Genomic DNA, 14,209 nt, shown 5'->3' on the forward strand with positions numbered 1-14,209 from the left:
GTTCCTCCTCTTCCCCCTTTCTTTCTTTTCACTAATTGTCTATGTTGCTGTGTGTACTACTTACTACATTATCATTATGAATAATTTCCATTAATATTTTTATATATCATTATTATGGCTACCATATAGTACAGGAGCATTTGATGTTCTGTAATGCTCTGAAGGCAATTTTTAAAGCTTCCTCCTAATTCTTGAAAACTTAGTAAAACCATTTCAGCTGCTATTTACTACCTAACTTTACATCTCTTATACTAATTTTGCTCTGCTTATTGTGTGTTTAAATGGGAGGTACATCAGGATGAGAGGTGTATCCTAAAACTGCAAATCAACCTGTCGTGCTACTGTTACTATCCAAATAGATTATTGTCAGTTAACTGCTAAAGTCCGTGATGCCAAAAGAGCAAAGAAGGTATTCTTTCTTAGCTTGTTTAGTAGGAGGCTGCGCATGTGGACTGAAAGACTTGTGGTTTTATTTTCCTCACTTTGAAACCCCAGTGCAAGCAGTTGTAGCATTTTTGTAGTGCTATAAGCTCTCGTGACTATTTTGATAGACGGAGATTTCTTGTGATGGAATAGGAGAGGTGAGCCTTTCTCTGTGGTTTTGATAGCTTTGTGCCTACATAGTATCCTGTGGTTTTTTTAGTATTTGAGACAAAAGATGTGGACAATCTGATGCTTTGTGAGAACACAAAAGTATGCTGAGCATCAGGCTGTAACACCTGCATATGGAATGATCTCCCCAGGTAGTGATGCCAGCCATTGACTGGAGTTATTTTAAATGGGTTCCTTTAAAACCCTGGAGAAGTTTATACTGGGGATCCCCTTTCCCTGGAATGCTCTTTCATGTGAGAGAAACCTAAACATAATAGTGGTACAAGCGCCACGCTGTCTTGACAGCTACTTCACTCCAAACAAATCTATTCCCATAATGCCAAGAGGGTGATTTCAGTTTTGTATCTTTAAAGAGCTTTCATATATAGATTAACATTTTCCAGGTTTGGTTTTCTCCCAGGTATGAGTTCTTATAAAACAAACAACAGTACTCATTTTTGTTGGAAGACTAGAAAATGTTATTTTAATTTCCTGAGCTTTGTATATTTCTTGGCCAAAGTTCCGTACGTCAGAAAGCAATGCTTTGTCTGAGAGCCCTTTTTATGAAGAGTCTAAAACAGTTGTGAGCTTCTGAAAATGGCATTTCATGCAAGCCTCTCTTACCTTGTGAGTACCTGTATTTCCAGTTGTGAGTAGCTGTTCTGGACAGCTTTGGCATGGTATAATTATGTATTTTCCTTTCTTCAGGTTTTGTAAGTTACGACAATCCTGTCTCTGCACAGGCTGCCATTCAGTCAATGAACGGCTTTCAGATTGGCATGAAGCGTCTGAAAGTACAGCTCAAGCGCTCTAAGAATGACAGCAAGCCATACTGAGCGCCCCTCCCCTCCGGGACTGGAGTGAGAAGGATCTTCTGGTAAGTTGGAGAGGAGCGCTCTTAGTGATTCGAAGCCCTAAGGCTGTGTTTTTACAGTCCTGGAAGCTGATCCATGCCTTCTATCTGGCACATCTTCCCCTGAAGACTCGGCTGCAGCCTCTGCTGAGAATCCCGCTTCGGATGGAGGACAAGTTTGTGCTTTTGTTTCCAGTGTTTTACTTTGGAGTTTAGGTGCCATATCGCTGAGGTTTTGTTTTTTTTGTTTTTTTTTTTTTTCCTCCCTTATTTGAAGTTTGCTGTGTTTGTAACCAGTGTGTGTTGAGAAGGACCAATGCCAGCTCCTTGGGGGTGGGGAGGAAAGGTAAAGGGAGCAGCAGAAACTGACACCACACTGCCTTGGGGTGGAGAGGAGAAGGGGAAGCAGAAATAACACAGAACAGCTGATCAAAACAAAGATTGGGAAGGAGAACTGAGTCCATCCAAGTTTGGGTGAGCAAAGAACCGACTCCATGTAGCCTTTGTCATGCCCCTTCCACTCTTTGAAATTTCCTTAACTGTATGCCATGGTGGGGATTTAGTAAATCATCTCTAAAGCAGGAGACAGGCTAGAAGGGTGAACACATTAACAAGCCAAAGGAAAACTGCAGTGATTTTTTTTTTTTTTTTTTGCTGTATATACAGTAGTGTTCATGTAGCACTGTGAATGTACACAGCACTTTATAAAATTACTACATAATGTCCCTGCCCCAAAAATTTCACTGTCCATTTACAGTTGAATTTTAATGAGGTGCAGTGAATTTCTCCATATTTAAGAAAACTATGTACTTTAGGTGTTATAGAAAGGTATAGAGAGAGATAGCTTAGTCTGGATGAATACATCTGGGGCTGGAAACCAGAAATTTTTGATCCCTTGTAATCTGCAGAATTTTTTTGACAATTTTTCTTAACAGTTCGTCACATTCCCCACTTCTGTGGGATAATGTCCTTTTTGCAGAGTATTATTTGAATTCATTCTGATAAGCATAATGTTAAGTGCTGTTCATTTCTCTATTAAAATGACTGTTAAATTGAGATACAAAGCCCAGAGCTACCCTAACACAGCTCTTGAGGCTCCTGTTTCATACCTGTTCTCCTAGGATTTGATTTCTCAGTCTCAACTCTGTTGCAAAGATAACTGCCTGGTTTTTTTAAAAAAAAAAAAAAACCAAAACACCACCCCACCCTCCCGCCAAAAAAACCCCCCCACCAAAACAATTTGTGCGGTGATTTGGTCTAGTACTTAGGTATTTCTTTGTACTGCAGTTTTCCTTTAAGGTGGTGTGTACCAGTGCAAAACAGGCTAACACAGGAGCTGTGGAACCACAGCAGAGCATTGAGCCATTCAGTCTTACTCTGCCTTTTGGTACTAGCTGTTGTCTTCTATATTGAAGGAAAATTGCATACACCCCTTCAATGAACACACACTTTTTCTGCACACTTGTGAAATTGCTAATGCGTTGCTAAGGGCCTTTGTTACACACTGGTTTTAGGGGGCTCAAAGGACTTTTGACACTCTGGCCTGAGTTGTTTTAAGAAATCAGAGTCGAGTCCCATTTTATAACCACCAAAATCCACCTCTGTCACAAGAGGAAGTTTACAATTTCTGTGTGTCTTTAACAGAAGTTCCATTTACCTCATATTTTCTCCTTTTCCTTGTTTTCTTTGTATTCCTGGTTCGAGATGCTGTTTCCCAGGGCACCAGCTAACACTGCAGTCTGGGAGCCAGCTGCTAAACAATGAGCGTGTGGGTCAGACGTAGGGTTGGGACTTCCTGTCCTGCTCCAGCAGGAGGAGCACTAAACCCATCAAACCTGAGATCACCTTTAGAATCTGCACGCAGTGGTCTGTTGGGAATGTTGGGCATTCCCAGGGACTGGGTCCCCTGGGATCTCAAACCCCAGAAGTAGAAGGCCTGACCCGTAGCATCCAGGAAGAGCCCTTTCCATTCATAAATTGAAAATCAAACAGTTGATGCCGGTCTGTCTATATTGATGGCAGACAGGTAAATCTATCAGTATTATTCAGATCATTTTGTGGTGGCAAAGGTTCAAAGGCCAGATTGCCAAATTTCCCAGTTATGCTGGCATGTGGTACCCTTCTGTGTTAATTATTTGAATCTCTCTAGAAACGTAAACATACACTTAAGTGAACCATGTACACTTGAATTCTGCACGATGGGAAAGATGTGTCCTGGTTTTCTGAGAAAAGAGTGTTGGAGTGTGAAGGCCTCCAGGGTGATAATGGGATTTTTTTTTTTTTTTTAATAAATAATATACTTTTCAAAAAAAAGAAAAAAAAAAGATAAAAAAAAACCATAGTTGGGAGCAACTGCTCCAAGTGCAACCTGCTGTAACCAAGAATGTTGTTTCTATTTTTATAGAAGTTTTATACCGCTCCAGGGTGGAGAATATTTATTACCTAAATTATTTCACTGGAAAAAAAGGCCAGGGTTTTGTAGAATCCTGAATGTGATTGTTTTACACACATAATGATGTGCATGATTGAAACTACTGATTTTCAGTGGCCTGTTTGCAGCCCAGCAACTGCTAAATGGGGAAGACAAACGCTGTGAACCAGTGGAGGAGAGCACTGTGCTCTGGGGTCTCTACAGTCACTCTTACCGTCTTTGCACCGTACCCCACTGTACTATCTGAGACCTTTGTCCCGTTTTTCATTTAACCAGATGCTCCGGCCTCTTTACTAGTCATTCAGTTGACCAAAATTAGATATTATTGCTTCTGCATCCTATAGTGTGTCTTCAATACTGTAACTTATGGATCAAGCTTGGCGTTGTTGCAAATAGGTGCAACTCCTATTGACTTTAGGAGATTCACCAGTTTACACTGTGGCTTAGTTTGATCAGTGACTCCTCCCAGACAGGATCACCTTAAGACACCTAACTTGGGCTAGCTCCTGTGCCTTACTGGCATAACTATAAGTGTTGCCAAAAAGAAAAAAAAAAAACAAACTATGCAGGTTAAATTTTAAAAGATGTGATCCTCAGATGGTTTGAATCAGTGCAGTTCTGCTCTCTTCAGTAGAGCTGCATGAATTTTCACCAGCTGAAGATGTTGCCCTTTTTGTGTATTTGTTTCAGATTTCCCTTTCTTGGTGTATCAATGTATATGTTGCCAAAGTTAATAAATGTATCAAGTTTGTGACTTGGGCAGATTTTTTTCTGATAACAGAACTGATCAGATAAAGTCAACATTTCTGTGTCTGGTGGCTGCCACTGACTCTGGAGATTTAGGCTCTTCTTGCCTTCCCATCTTAAGCCAGTTTTCTTCCTTGCTCATTGGCAGGAAAGTCTGGGATTTTGGGGACTTGGGGCTTTTAAATTTTATTTTCTTTTAAATTCCTGTCATGCTCTCATTCAAGTGCAAATCAAATCAGTGTCAAATGCTTTATTTCGTGAATAGTGGGGTAAGAGTTGGGTGAGTTCAAATAAACTGCAGAAGGATTGGCTTAAGTAGCCACATGGACAAAGTATTCTGTATGCTTATAAACCAAAGAATCTGAATTTTCTACAACAAAAGCTAGTAGGACTTCTGATGAAATGGAATTCCATATTACATGTGCCACCAGGAAGTACTTACATATTTTTAGAAACAAGATGGAAATGGTCTACTTCATAGATTTCTTTTTTTTCCTCAGAAAACATTTGATTTTACTAGATACTCCATAATAAGATGAAAGTATTATGAACAACTGAAGTCTTAGTCTGATGCTATTTAGTATCAAGTATTGTAGCAATTAAAATCTTAGATTCTTCAGTCCCCTAGATAATGAACAGTCCAAAATAGGATATCTCTTTGTTGTTTAGTTTTTCTTCCAGTAATACAAAGCTTGTGTTATTAGAAAATGCCTTTGGTATATAGTGATTAAATTTTAATCCAAAGCAGAATGAGGATTGGAATTTTTCAAAAATATCTGAGAACAATGATGGTGAATATCGCTTTATATTTTGATGTGGCAGTTTACTAGCTGTGGGCGCTACTATCTGGAAATAGGCACCTCAGAAAATTTCTCACTGGCAAATACATCTATAAGGAAAAAGCTTTTCATCTGTATACTGAAGGTCACATAGCATGATAGATTTTGCTTGCATGATAGAATTAACTGAAGTGTTTCTTCTTGTTAAGAGTTGTCAGTTAGGGAAGAACAGCCAAGCAGAATGAAATTGTTCCTATTTCATTTGGAAATATCTAAAAGCAACTTGGATACAGCAAACTGCAAATGAAGGGTGCAACTACGAACATGTGAAATGCTTTGAGAGCTTCTTGTTGCAAACATTTAAACATAAGGATGTTATATATCCCTGAGCGTACCTACCACAAAATATAAAACACAGAAGGCAGAATTATCACAGCTGTGAGAATAAAACAAGGATAAACTGGAATAACTTTCCCCAAGTCATTGAGTTCTTATTGAGCACCTCATGGCTCTGCTCTTGTAGGCCAGTCCTTCCCCAGGGCTTTAATGAAACTTAGTCTTTTTCCCTCAAAATTGCTGAGTGAAATAATTTTTTTTAAATCTCTATCCAAAAAAACCCCAAACAAGTCACACAAAGAATTTCTGTGGCACATGCTTAGATGTCACTTGATTTCATGCCTCTTGTTTCTCATGCCTCAATTTGTGATGAATTTGCATTTCTGGTTTAGGACTGAAACCTTACAGCTATCTGCAAACTATCTAGAGTATTTCTGGAACCGTAGAAATAACTGCAAGAGTTGCGTTGTACTCTGTTTGCTGGAGTTGGTTTAAACTCCATATGAAGTCCTTTCCCCAAATTGGACAGTATGAAGAGCAAATTAATCTCAGCAGTTCTAGTAAGTGGAGTGTTGCAGGTTTAGTGGACAACATGCTTCTTGTCGCTTTAGAACGGGAATGCAACATGTGCTATTCTCAAACATGCTATAAATGCTATAAGATAATATGCAAGTCTCACCTTGCTCTAGTCTCTAACCAGCAGCTTCAAGATGTGCCCAAGAATAAGGCCACGAACAGGGGATAAAGGGGACTTGGGGGGGTGGGGGGAGGGGGGAGGAAGAAAAAAGAAAAAACATGCTGCTTCTGTCCCCTACTCCCACATTCTTCCCAAAATGTTCCTTGTCTCTTGCAGCTCACAAGCTGAGGGGAGGAAACAAAGGTATTTCTATCACTTAATATAAGAATTATTTTATTTATAAACTCTTCAAGAATGCTTTAGGAAACACATTTTTTTCTACTCATCAAACTGGCAACAGTGACTGTAGAGCTTCTCAGAGCCCAGAATCCCCTCCTTGTGAAGTCAGGGAGCCAGGGGCTGTTTATATAAAAGGTTGGGAACAGAAAATCCCTGTGCAGGTCTAAAGGTATGAAAAGTGCTCAGCTAGGACAAGTCTTAACTTGCAGTGAAGTCTTAAGGAATTATTCTCTAATGTGTGGAGTTTTTGTCTTGTATAATCTTTCCCCCATACCCCCCGCCCTATTCCAAATCACCCACCCCCAGTTTCCTGGGCTCCTAGGGAATGAGAAGGGACTGTAGCTGAAGGAAAGAACACAGATTTCCTGGGCTACCACTGCCTAAGAACTTCCCATGTTAGGATGCAAGAAAAGTCTCAGCCGTCAAACCACCTGTGAATCCCTTGTGTCCTCTCTGTCTTGTCTCTCATGGTCTCATTCTCTGTGGGCAGATTTTAGCCCTGGAGCTGTATTTTTTGGAGTTGGTCTCCTGGGGAGGGAGCTTGCTCTGTTCTTCTCTTAAACAGAGCTAGTGGAGACACTGGGCATGGGGTAAGGTGAGTGCAGGCTAATCAATGTGTCACTAGGCTGTGGAGTGCTCCACAGACTGGGTGTTGAGAGGGAAATCCAGGCCTCTGCTTCCATTTGGTTTCTGGCAGTTTGATGTTTACTTGGTGTCCTTCATGTACTTTGACTTTTACTTGTCCATCGTTGGCATGTGCTGCCCTTCCCTGTCAACTCCCTTCCCCAGGAGATCTCATTGTACAGTGCCCATTCTTGTTCTCTCTCTCCGTGTTTGGATGTACTGCTCTGTGTAACTCAGTGGGTCTCCCTCTTTCTGGTTTGTTTTTTTTCTAGATTCCTGCCGTTTGTTCATCGTTGTGCCTAAAGCATGTCGATGTGGCGTTCAAGTACATCGTCCAAATCCTTGTCTCTTCAGCTTCTCTGATGCTTGAACTCTCACCTTTGACCTTGTGTTGACCTTTGATGCTGATGTGTATTTTTTATTACGTTTGTTTCTTTCTTTTTTTTTTTTTTTGTGCTGCCAAATTGGTTTTGCTAGAAAGACTGCTGAAGGGGAATATTTAAACTTGCATTTGAATATAAAAGAATTTCTATTTTTCTAGACCTTCGTAAGATAACCACTTGATTTTGTGAATCTGATTCTTTGTAATTGTCTTCAGAGCAGCCTTGCTAGCATACCTTGTGGAGTATTTGTATTTCTGTGAACATACAGCCAATCACTTTCTAGGCTTAGTTTTTTCTGTGTGCTTAGTTTTAAAAACACAGTTTCGAAGAAAAAGTCAATTATATGGTGTGACTTAATCTTTCAGGAGACTTTCTAGTCACATTTTGCTGATCTGGTTTCTGTGCTTGAGGAGACAGCATGTGTTTTTATGAGTTCAGACTTGTGACTTGAGTGGTATCAGCAGAAAACACTTGAACTACATTTTCTTCTGATTGTAGCTGCGTTTTTGCCCTGGCATTTATTGATTTTTATTATTATTTTTATTATTATTATTATTTTTATTTTTATTTTTTTCCCCTGCTTCCCTGTGTGATTATCAGTCTGCAGTGAAAATTTGATCAAAGTTGATGTTGTATTTTGTTAAGCTCCAGCATGCTTGGTTTTTTTGTAACTACAATCTCCTCAGCAAAATGTGATGTTTTTGTTTTAATCTTTCAAACTAAGATAGTGCCCAGAAATGTTTTGCATGTTTCCTGCTGTTTTCTTCACACCCTCGTATATATCACCTTCACCTCTCTGTTTTCTATAGTTTGTGCAAAAACTGAGTAATTTAATGGGTTTCAAAGGTATCCTTTAAATTGAAGTTTTTGGTATGACAAATATCTGATCAGAAGCCACCTGAGGGCATCTACCTGTGCACTTAGACTGTCTGCCTGACAGAGCACCTGGACCTTGTTCCATCTCCAGTGCTGTCGGGGGCTCCCAGGGGGCTTGGTTGCACTGTTCCTGAAGTGGCAGTTTTGGTGGAAGGGAATAGCTGAGGAGCAGGAAGGTGGGGGAACTTCACACTATTTCTGTTTCCAAAGTTATCTGAAGCCAGGGCTCCTTTGAAACACTCTTTATGAGCATTTTGTATAATTCAGGGCACATTTTCGTGAAGTCCAGCCCCAGTTTAATACCATCAGTCAGACCTTGGTGGTAGGATCCTGGAAGGATCTAGGTTAGCTCTTGAAATAACGTGTTTGAAATATCCCAGAGAAAGCATTTGTAAACCTGGTCCTACAACTGCTGGCTCTTTTCCCAAGTGACAAGCACAATACAACAGCCTCTGAAGCTGTTACCTGAACAGGGTACCATCCCCAGCTCTCTTCTCAAGGGCCTTAGCTGGGGAATCTCTACGGAGATTTTTTAGTTTTTGTTTAGTTTTTAATTGGGTAATGAGCTAAGCAGTTTTTCTGGCTTGCAGGTTGAACTAGAACAGGTTACTGCTTTCTGGGTAGCAGGCCTCCCCCTACCCTACATACCATCTGTACTGGTAGAAACTGGGATGTAGCTTCTAGATGAAGGCACCTGAAGAGCGTGTGCTGTGATGAAGTTTCAGTCAGAAGGAGAAGCAAGCTAGCGTAGGTATATTAACAGTAGAAAATAATGGGAAATGAAATCCCAGGAGAAGGGGTTTTGCTGAGAAAAAGAATCGTGTTTGACTGGATAGAAACCTTACTTTTGCCCAGTGTTTGGGATAAGGCAAAGATGCAAAAGGATTTTTTTTCTATCCTACTCCCGAGTTGGCTGAGGATACTATGTTCTCAATAGATATTGGCTAGACTTGTGTAGACAGTCCTTAACCTGCATATAAGACAGAACATGTTTGGATATGGTACATGTACCTGGGAATGAAGCATAAGGCTGGATGAAAAAAGGAGAGAGACTTGTTTATTTGGGAGGTAGGGTTGTGGGCTGGCTGCTGTTAGTCCCACAGTCTGAATGCACAGGGCTGTGTGTCAGTGGGGGGCACTGATACCCTGCAGTGTATTGAGTAACTGCCAATACATTTCTGTACACGCGCATTTGGTTCCATAAGGAACTTTGGGGAAACCTGTGGAAAAATATCTGAAGAAAACCAAAATGCCAAACGTTGGATGTTTCTTTCCTTTCTTCTTTCCTTTTCTTTCTTTGATTGTTTTAATTGTTCTGTGGTGGTTTTAATGGATTTGAGACAGTGGAGCAGCAGCTGCCTTTCTGATTTTTGGCTGCTTTTTGTGAATAATTTAAAAAGAAAATTTACATTTTGGAGACAAACCTGTGGGCTTTTTTATTGGTACAAACATTGTATTTAACACTAGGGGTTTTGTACAGTTTTTTGCCTTTTCTACTAGAAAACAATGTAAAGTGATTCACAATGTGACGAGAAAACAAATTGCCACTATGACCAAATGTAGAGTCTGTTCTGCAGTAACGGGATTTAATCAACTCAAAGTCGTGGTTCAGTCGTAGAAATGCTTTTCTTTACCTTGTTTGAGCTGTTCCTTTTTTTTCTTGTTTTGATTTGCAAAACAAAATGTCTTTTTGTGTGAAATTGTGTTGTACTCTGTAGAGAATTACGGATTTTACTTTAATGGTTTAAAAAGCAGAGGAGCACATGTTGCTTATCTGATCGCAGAGTTTGTGTAGTGGATTTAAAAATGAAAAGATTTGTTACAAGTTTGGAACGAGCGAGTATGTGTTAAAGGAATTTTCTTCCTTTTGTGTGTGTGTTTTTGTTTTTTTTTCTTTTTGTCCCAAAGGGCAACTTAAAGCTGTTTTAATTGCACAGACACACCGACAACAAGTCATTTTGTATATGCCAAGTGTGGTACCTTCCTTTGTTTATTTGCTATTAAACTGTTTGAGAAGAGTCCTTGTGTGTTGTATTTGTGTCTTAAACTTGAGGTTCTTTTTGGGTCCAAGTGTGGGAAGATGAGGCGAGAGATGAGAGAACTAACTTCCAGTTTCTTAGCGTGAGCCACAAAAATTTTCATGGCTCAATACCACGTGTTCTGGATGTACAATATAGCCCTGGATTTCTACCTCTGTGTAGATGCGCTACTTTGAGTAGAAATGGAGAAGGCTTTTTGGTGGTTTAGCCTCCATTTTGTTTCATTTGGTATTCAAGTCCGCTTTAGACATTAGATAGAGAAAAGCTTGGATAATGCAAATATGTGTTACACTGGGGAGTGAGGTGTAGGCATATCCAGCCTCACAGAACTGGTGGTGCATAGGCCCTTGCCTGTCCATGCACTGTGCTTCATGGTGTTTCAGGGGCTAAATTACTTCGGCATAACACCAGACTTCAGCTATATAGGAACAGCACATGTGCGTGGTGGTGTGTGGGATTAGATAGGCACCAGCTCATACTGCTCCTATGAGCTCCATACCTGCCACTGCCTCCTTACCCCTTCCAGGAACATGGCCAAGCTTGCTGAACCTATCTCCTGGTTCTGCAACATGAAGGTATCTGCAGTCCCCAGTGATCCTGGTCCTGGAAATACTACACAGGGAAACCCCAAATGGGTTGGGATTACTTACTAGCTCAGGTTTTGTGATAAGTGAAAGTTACCTGCTTTGCTTTTAGAACTAAGATATGTTAATCATGTGAAATAAAATGAGTTGTAAAAAAGTAAATATTTGGTGTAGGCAAAGTATAATTCATTCAGAAACTTGCCATGAGTTTGACATTAATATTGCCTCTCTTGGAAGGAAAGTACCACAATGGCTGTGACACTGCCACATTTCTGAAAGCTCCTAAAATTCAGTGATGTTACTCCTTCCTTCTGCTGTCTTGCATCTCAGAGACTGCAAGCATTTTCAGGGCAGCTATGTTTCTCCTCCGTGTCCTTTTCCTCTGTTATCTGGCATACTCTTGTTTCACCCCATTACTTCCTACATGATTGTAAATCTGAGAGCGCTTGCAAGCATCAGGATTGAGTGCTGCATTCCTTTCCCCGCAGCGCACCAATTGTGAAGCGAGGCGCTGAGCCACCTGTTGCAGAGTATGCTGGGATCCCTGCAGTTAATTTGCAGCTGTTGAGAAGGGAGGCTGGAGAGATTTCAGTTCAGTAGGTCTGAGGTGAAGGATGGAGAGAAACAATTGAATCAGAAAAAGGGTTTGTTTAGGTGGGATGGAAGATTCCTGCTTGTGCAGAAAGTTGGCTAGTCTCATCTTAAGCAGTCAGAGCTCTCAGTTGCATGTTACGGAATTGGTACTAGATCCCTCTGGGTAGGTGGCTTTTTTATTTTTTTGAAGCTTTTTTCTTTAATTTAAAAGGCCACCACCAATCAGTAGACAATTAAGCTACAAATAAGAGCCAGTGTATTAATCTCTGAAAATAATCAGCATTTCACATGAGTTGTTATATTTATCAACATCAACAGGAAATACACAAACCTGTAGATGCAAGTCCTGATGTTGAATGTTTTAGGAGAAATTTTTTTCCTCTCACATCTGCCTCCACCTTTCACTACTTGTTTTGACTCCAGTCTCCAATCTTCCTGACTTTACCAGCCATGTTCTGCTGTCTTCAAATGGCCAGGAGTCACCGGGGATACATTATGAAGAGCAACGGGGAGGAAGACAAGCAGCAAAGTGTGGTCACTCGGAAGAAGTGACTGCATGATTAGCTACACTGCGTGTATAGCTCCACTGTGTGACAGGTGAGACTCCCTAATTTGGTGTTTCGATGCACCTTGCAGGCTTACTTATTTGCAGTTACCGAGAAGAAACTGTGGATCATTTACCATAGAAGCCATACCTGAATCTTGTACAAACTAGAGCTATCTTGAGCCACAGTGGTGATCATTCTGCCATTAACTTTCTCAAAGCAGCACAGGTAGTCAATGTCTTGGTGATTCTACCCACTTACCCCTCCTTATTTAGGCAGCTGCATTGGGCTCAGAGTGGTATGTTCCATATCAGAGTATATTTCCGTGTTTTGAAAATGGCCAATTTGAGCCTGATGGATCTAACCCTTATTTTTTACTAGGATAAGTTTTTATCTCATTAGGTGAGTTGAGTTGATTCTTAAGAGACTAAGCACAATTTCATAGGAGAACTCAAGAGCAAGGAAGTACATACAGTGTGATCAACAAAATGCAGGACAGATCATTTCCCTCCTGTTAGATGGGCTTTGTCAGAATGCAAGGCATCCTCTTCTCGCTTTGCCTGTTCTTTGTGGGATATGAGAGTGAATATTGAGGGGAGCAGTGCTTTGGTGAAGTGGTCCAAAAGCATCAGGATAAGTTTGAGGTACAGGCAGGTTACTTGTGGAAGGCTAATTTTGCAAAGTAGTCTGCTCCAGTAAAGAATGATATGATTTTTGTTTTCCCCTTTCTTGAGTCCTGGCTTGATTCTTTTATGTAGCAGACTCCAATGGTTGCTGTCCCTGGTCTCTTCTCCAAGTCCAGAAATCTGATGGCCTCACCATTATCAGTGCTTTCCATGGGGATCGGCCTTCTGCATCTTATGTCCATCCCACAACCCATCTCCAGAGAGACATATAAGAATTAGTGTAGGGAGGAGAAACTTTCTTAATTCTGAATCAGAATTAAAATCTATAAAGTACCTAGATAATAATTTTAACAGTGTTGCTGAAGTGATTTTTGCACAGTAACCAGCTGTGCCTCAGTGTTGATTTTCTTCAGCCTTCTATAGATTTTTCCACAGTTTCTAATTCCAGAGTTTGAGAGTACTCAGTCTATGCTGAAACATCATCTAGCGCATTACCGCTCTGAAAAAAATGCTAAATTAAATATTTTAAATATAATAGAGTATATAAGCTCCCAAAAGAGAACCAGTCTGATTGTAGCAAGACTTTTCTACCATTTAAAATGCTTTTCCTTTTTAAAATATTTTTCTGAGGAAATTCTGGATAAAGGTATGGATGGAATCTCTTAAGATTATGACTGCTATGATGTAAAGCCTCTGGGTAGATTGTGGTTCCTTATTCTTTTGTGTCCTGCTTTCCTTAGGGATGTTACCGCAGGAAGGCTCCTTTGGGTTTGTGTTTCCTTAGGCAGCCATGACACAGGCCTGGATGGTCCAACTGGTGGCCCGTGAGATGATTCTGTTGGTATTTACCTTTGCTTGGGGAAGAACTGCCACCAAATTCACACAGAAGCAGGGAGGCAGCTGGAGACATGCCTGCTTCTGCACGTGGGTCTGTTGTTAAAACTCTGAATTGCAATTTCTTTGGCCTGTAAAATGATCCCAAAACAGGTGTCTGGGACTTGTGTATCTGAAAAACGTTAGACTTCCCTGAGGCATTCCCCGCCCCCTCCTCCCCCTGCAAGTTTGGTATCTCTTCTTATGAAGGACAGAGTAAATCTAGAGATACCTGAGACTGGGCCCATTAAAAATGCAGCACATCAAGGGGGGGGTATGAAACTTGACTCCTAGAGGTGTGTAGGAACGTTAAAGCTATATTCTAATTGGGCTGACAATTCTCTTATGCAATCTGAAGGAGCACAAATCTGTTGCTTTGGGTCATTATTGTCATTCATCGTAAAAGATGAGC

General features: G+C 40.6%; 1 protein-coding gene across 22 annotated transcripts in view; it reads left to right on the plus strand.

Moving 5' to 3' along the window:
- Positions 1-14,209, plus strand: part of CELF1 (CUGBP Elav-like family member 1) — a 72,831-nt gene that overhangs the window by 54,798 nt on the left and 3,824 nt on the right. For 17 of the 22 annotated variants that reach the window (XM_052781985.1, XM_052781979.1, XM_052781978.1 and 14 more), the window contains 2 exons: positions 1,300-1,468; positions 6,591-10,554. In XM_052781985.1, the coding sequence (XP_052637945.1) occupies positions 1,300-1,427 (128 nt within the window). In that variant the 3' untranslated portion in view covers positions 1,428-1,468; positions 6,591-10,554. Of the gene's footprint in view, positions 1-1,299; positions 1,469-6,590; positions 10,555-12,176; positions 12,351-13,708; positions 13,829-14,209 lie in introns of those variants that run through there. The other 5 variants (XR_008234413.1, XR_008234412.1, XR_008234414.1 and 2 more) reach the window with 5 other exon arrangements.

Source organism: Harpia harpyja, chromosome 3 (assembly GCF_026419915.1).
Source record: "Harpia harpyja isolate bHarHar1 chromosome 3, bHarHar1 primary haplotype, whole genome shotgun sequence".
NCBI lineage: Eukaryota > Metazoa > Chordata > Aves > Accipitriformes > Accipitridae > Harpia > Harpia harpyja.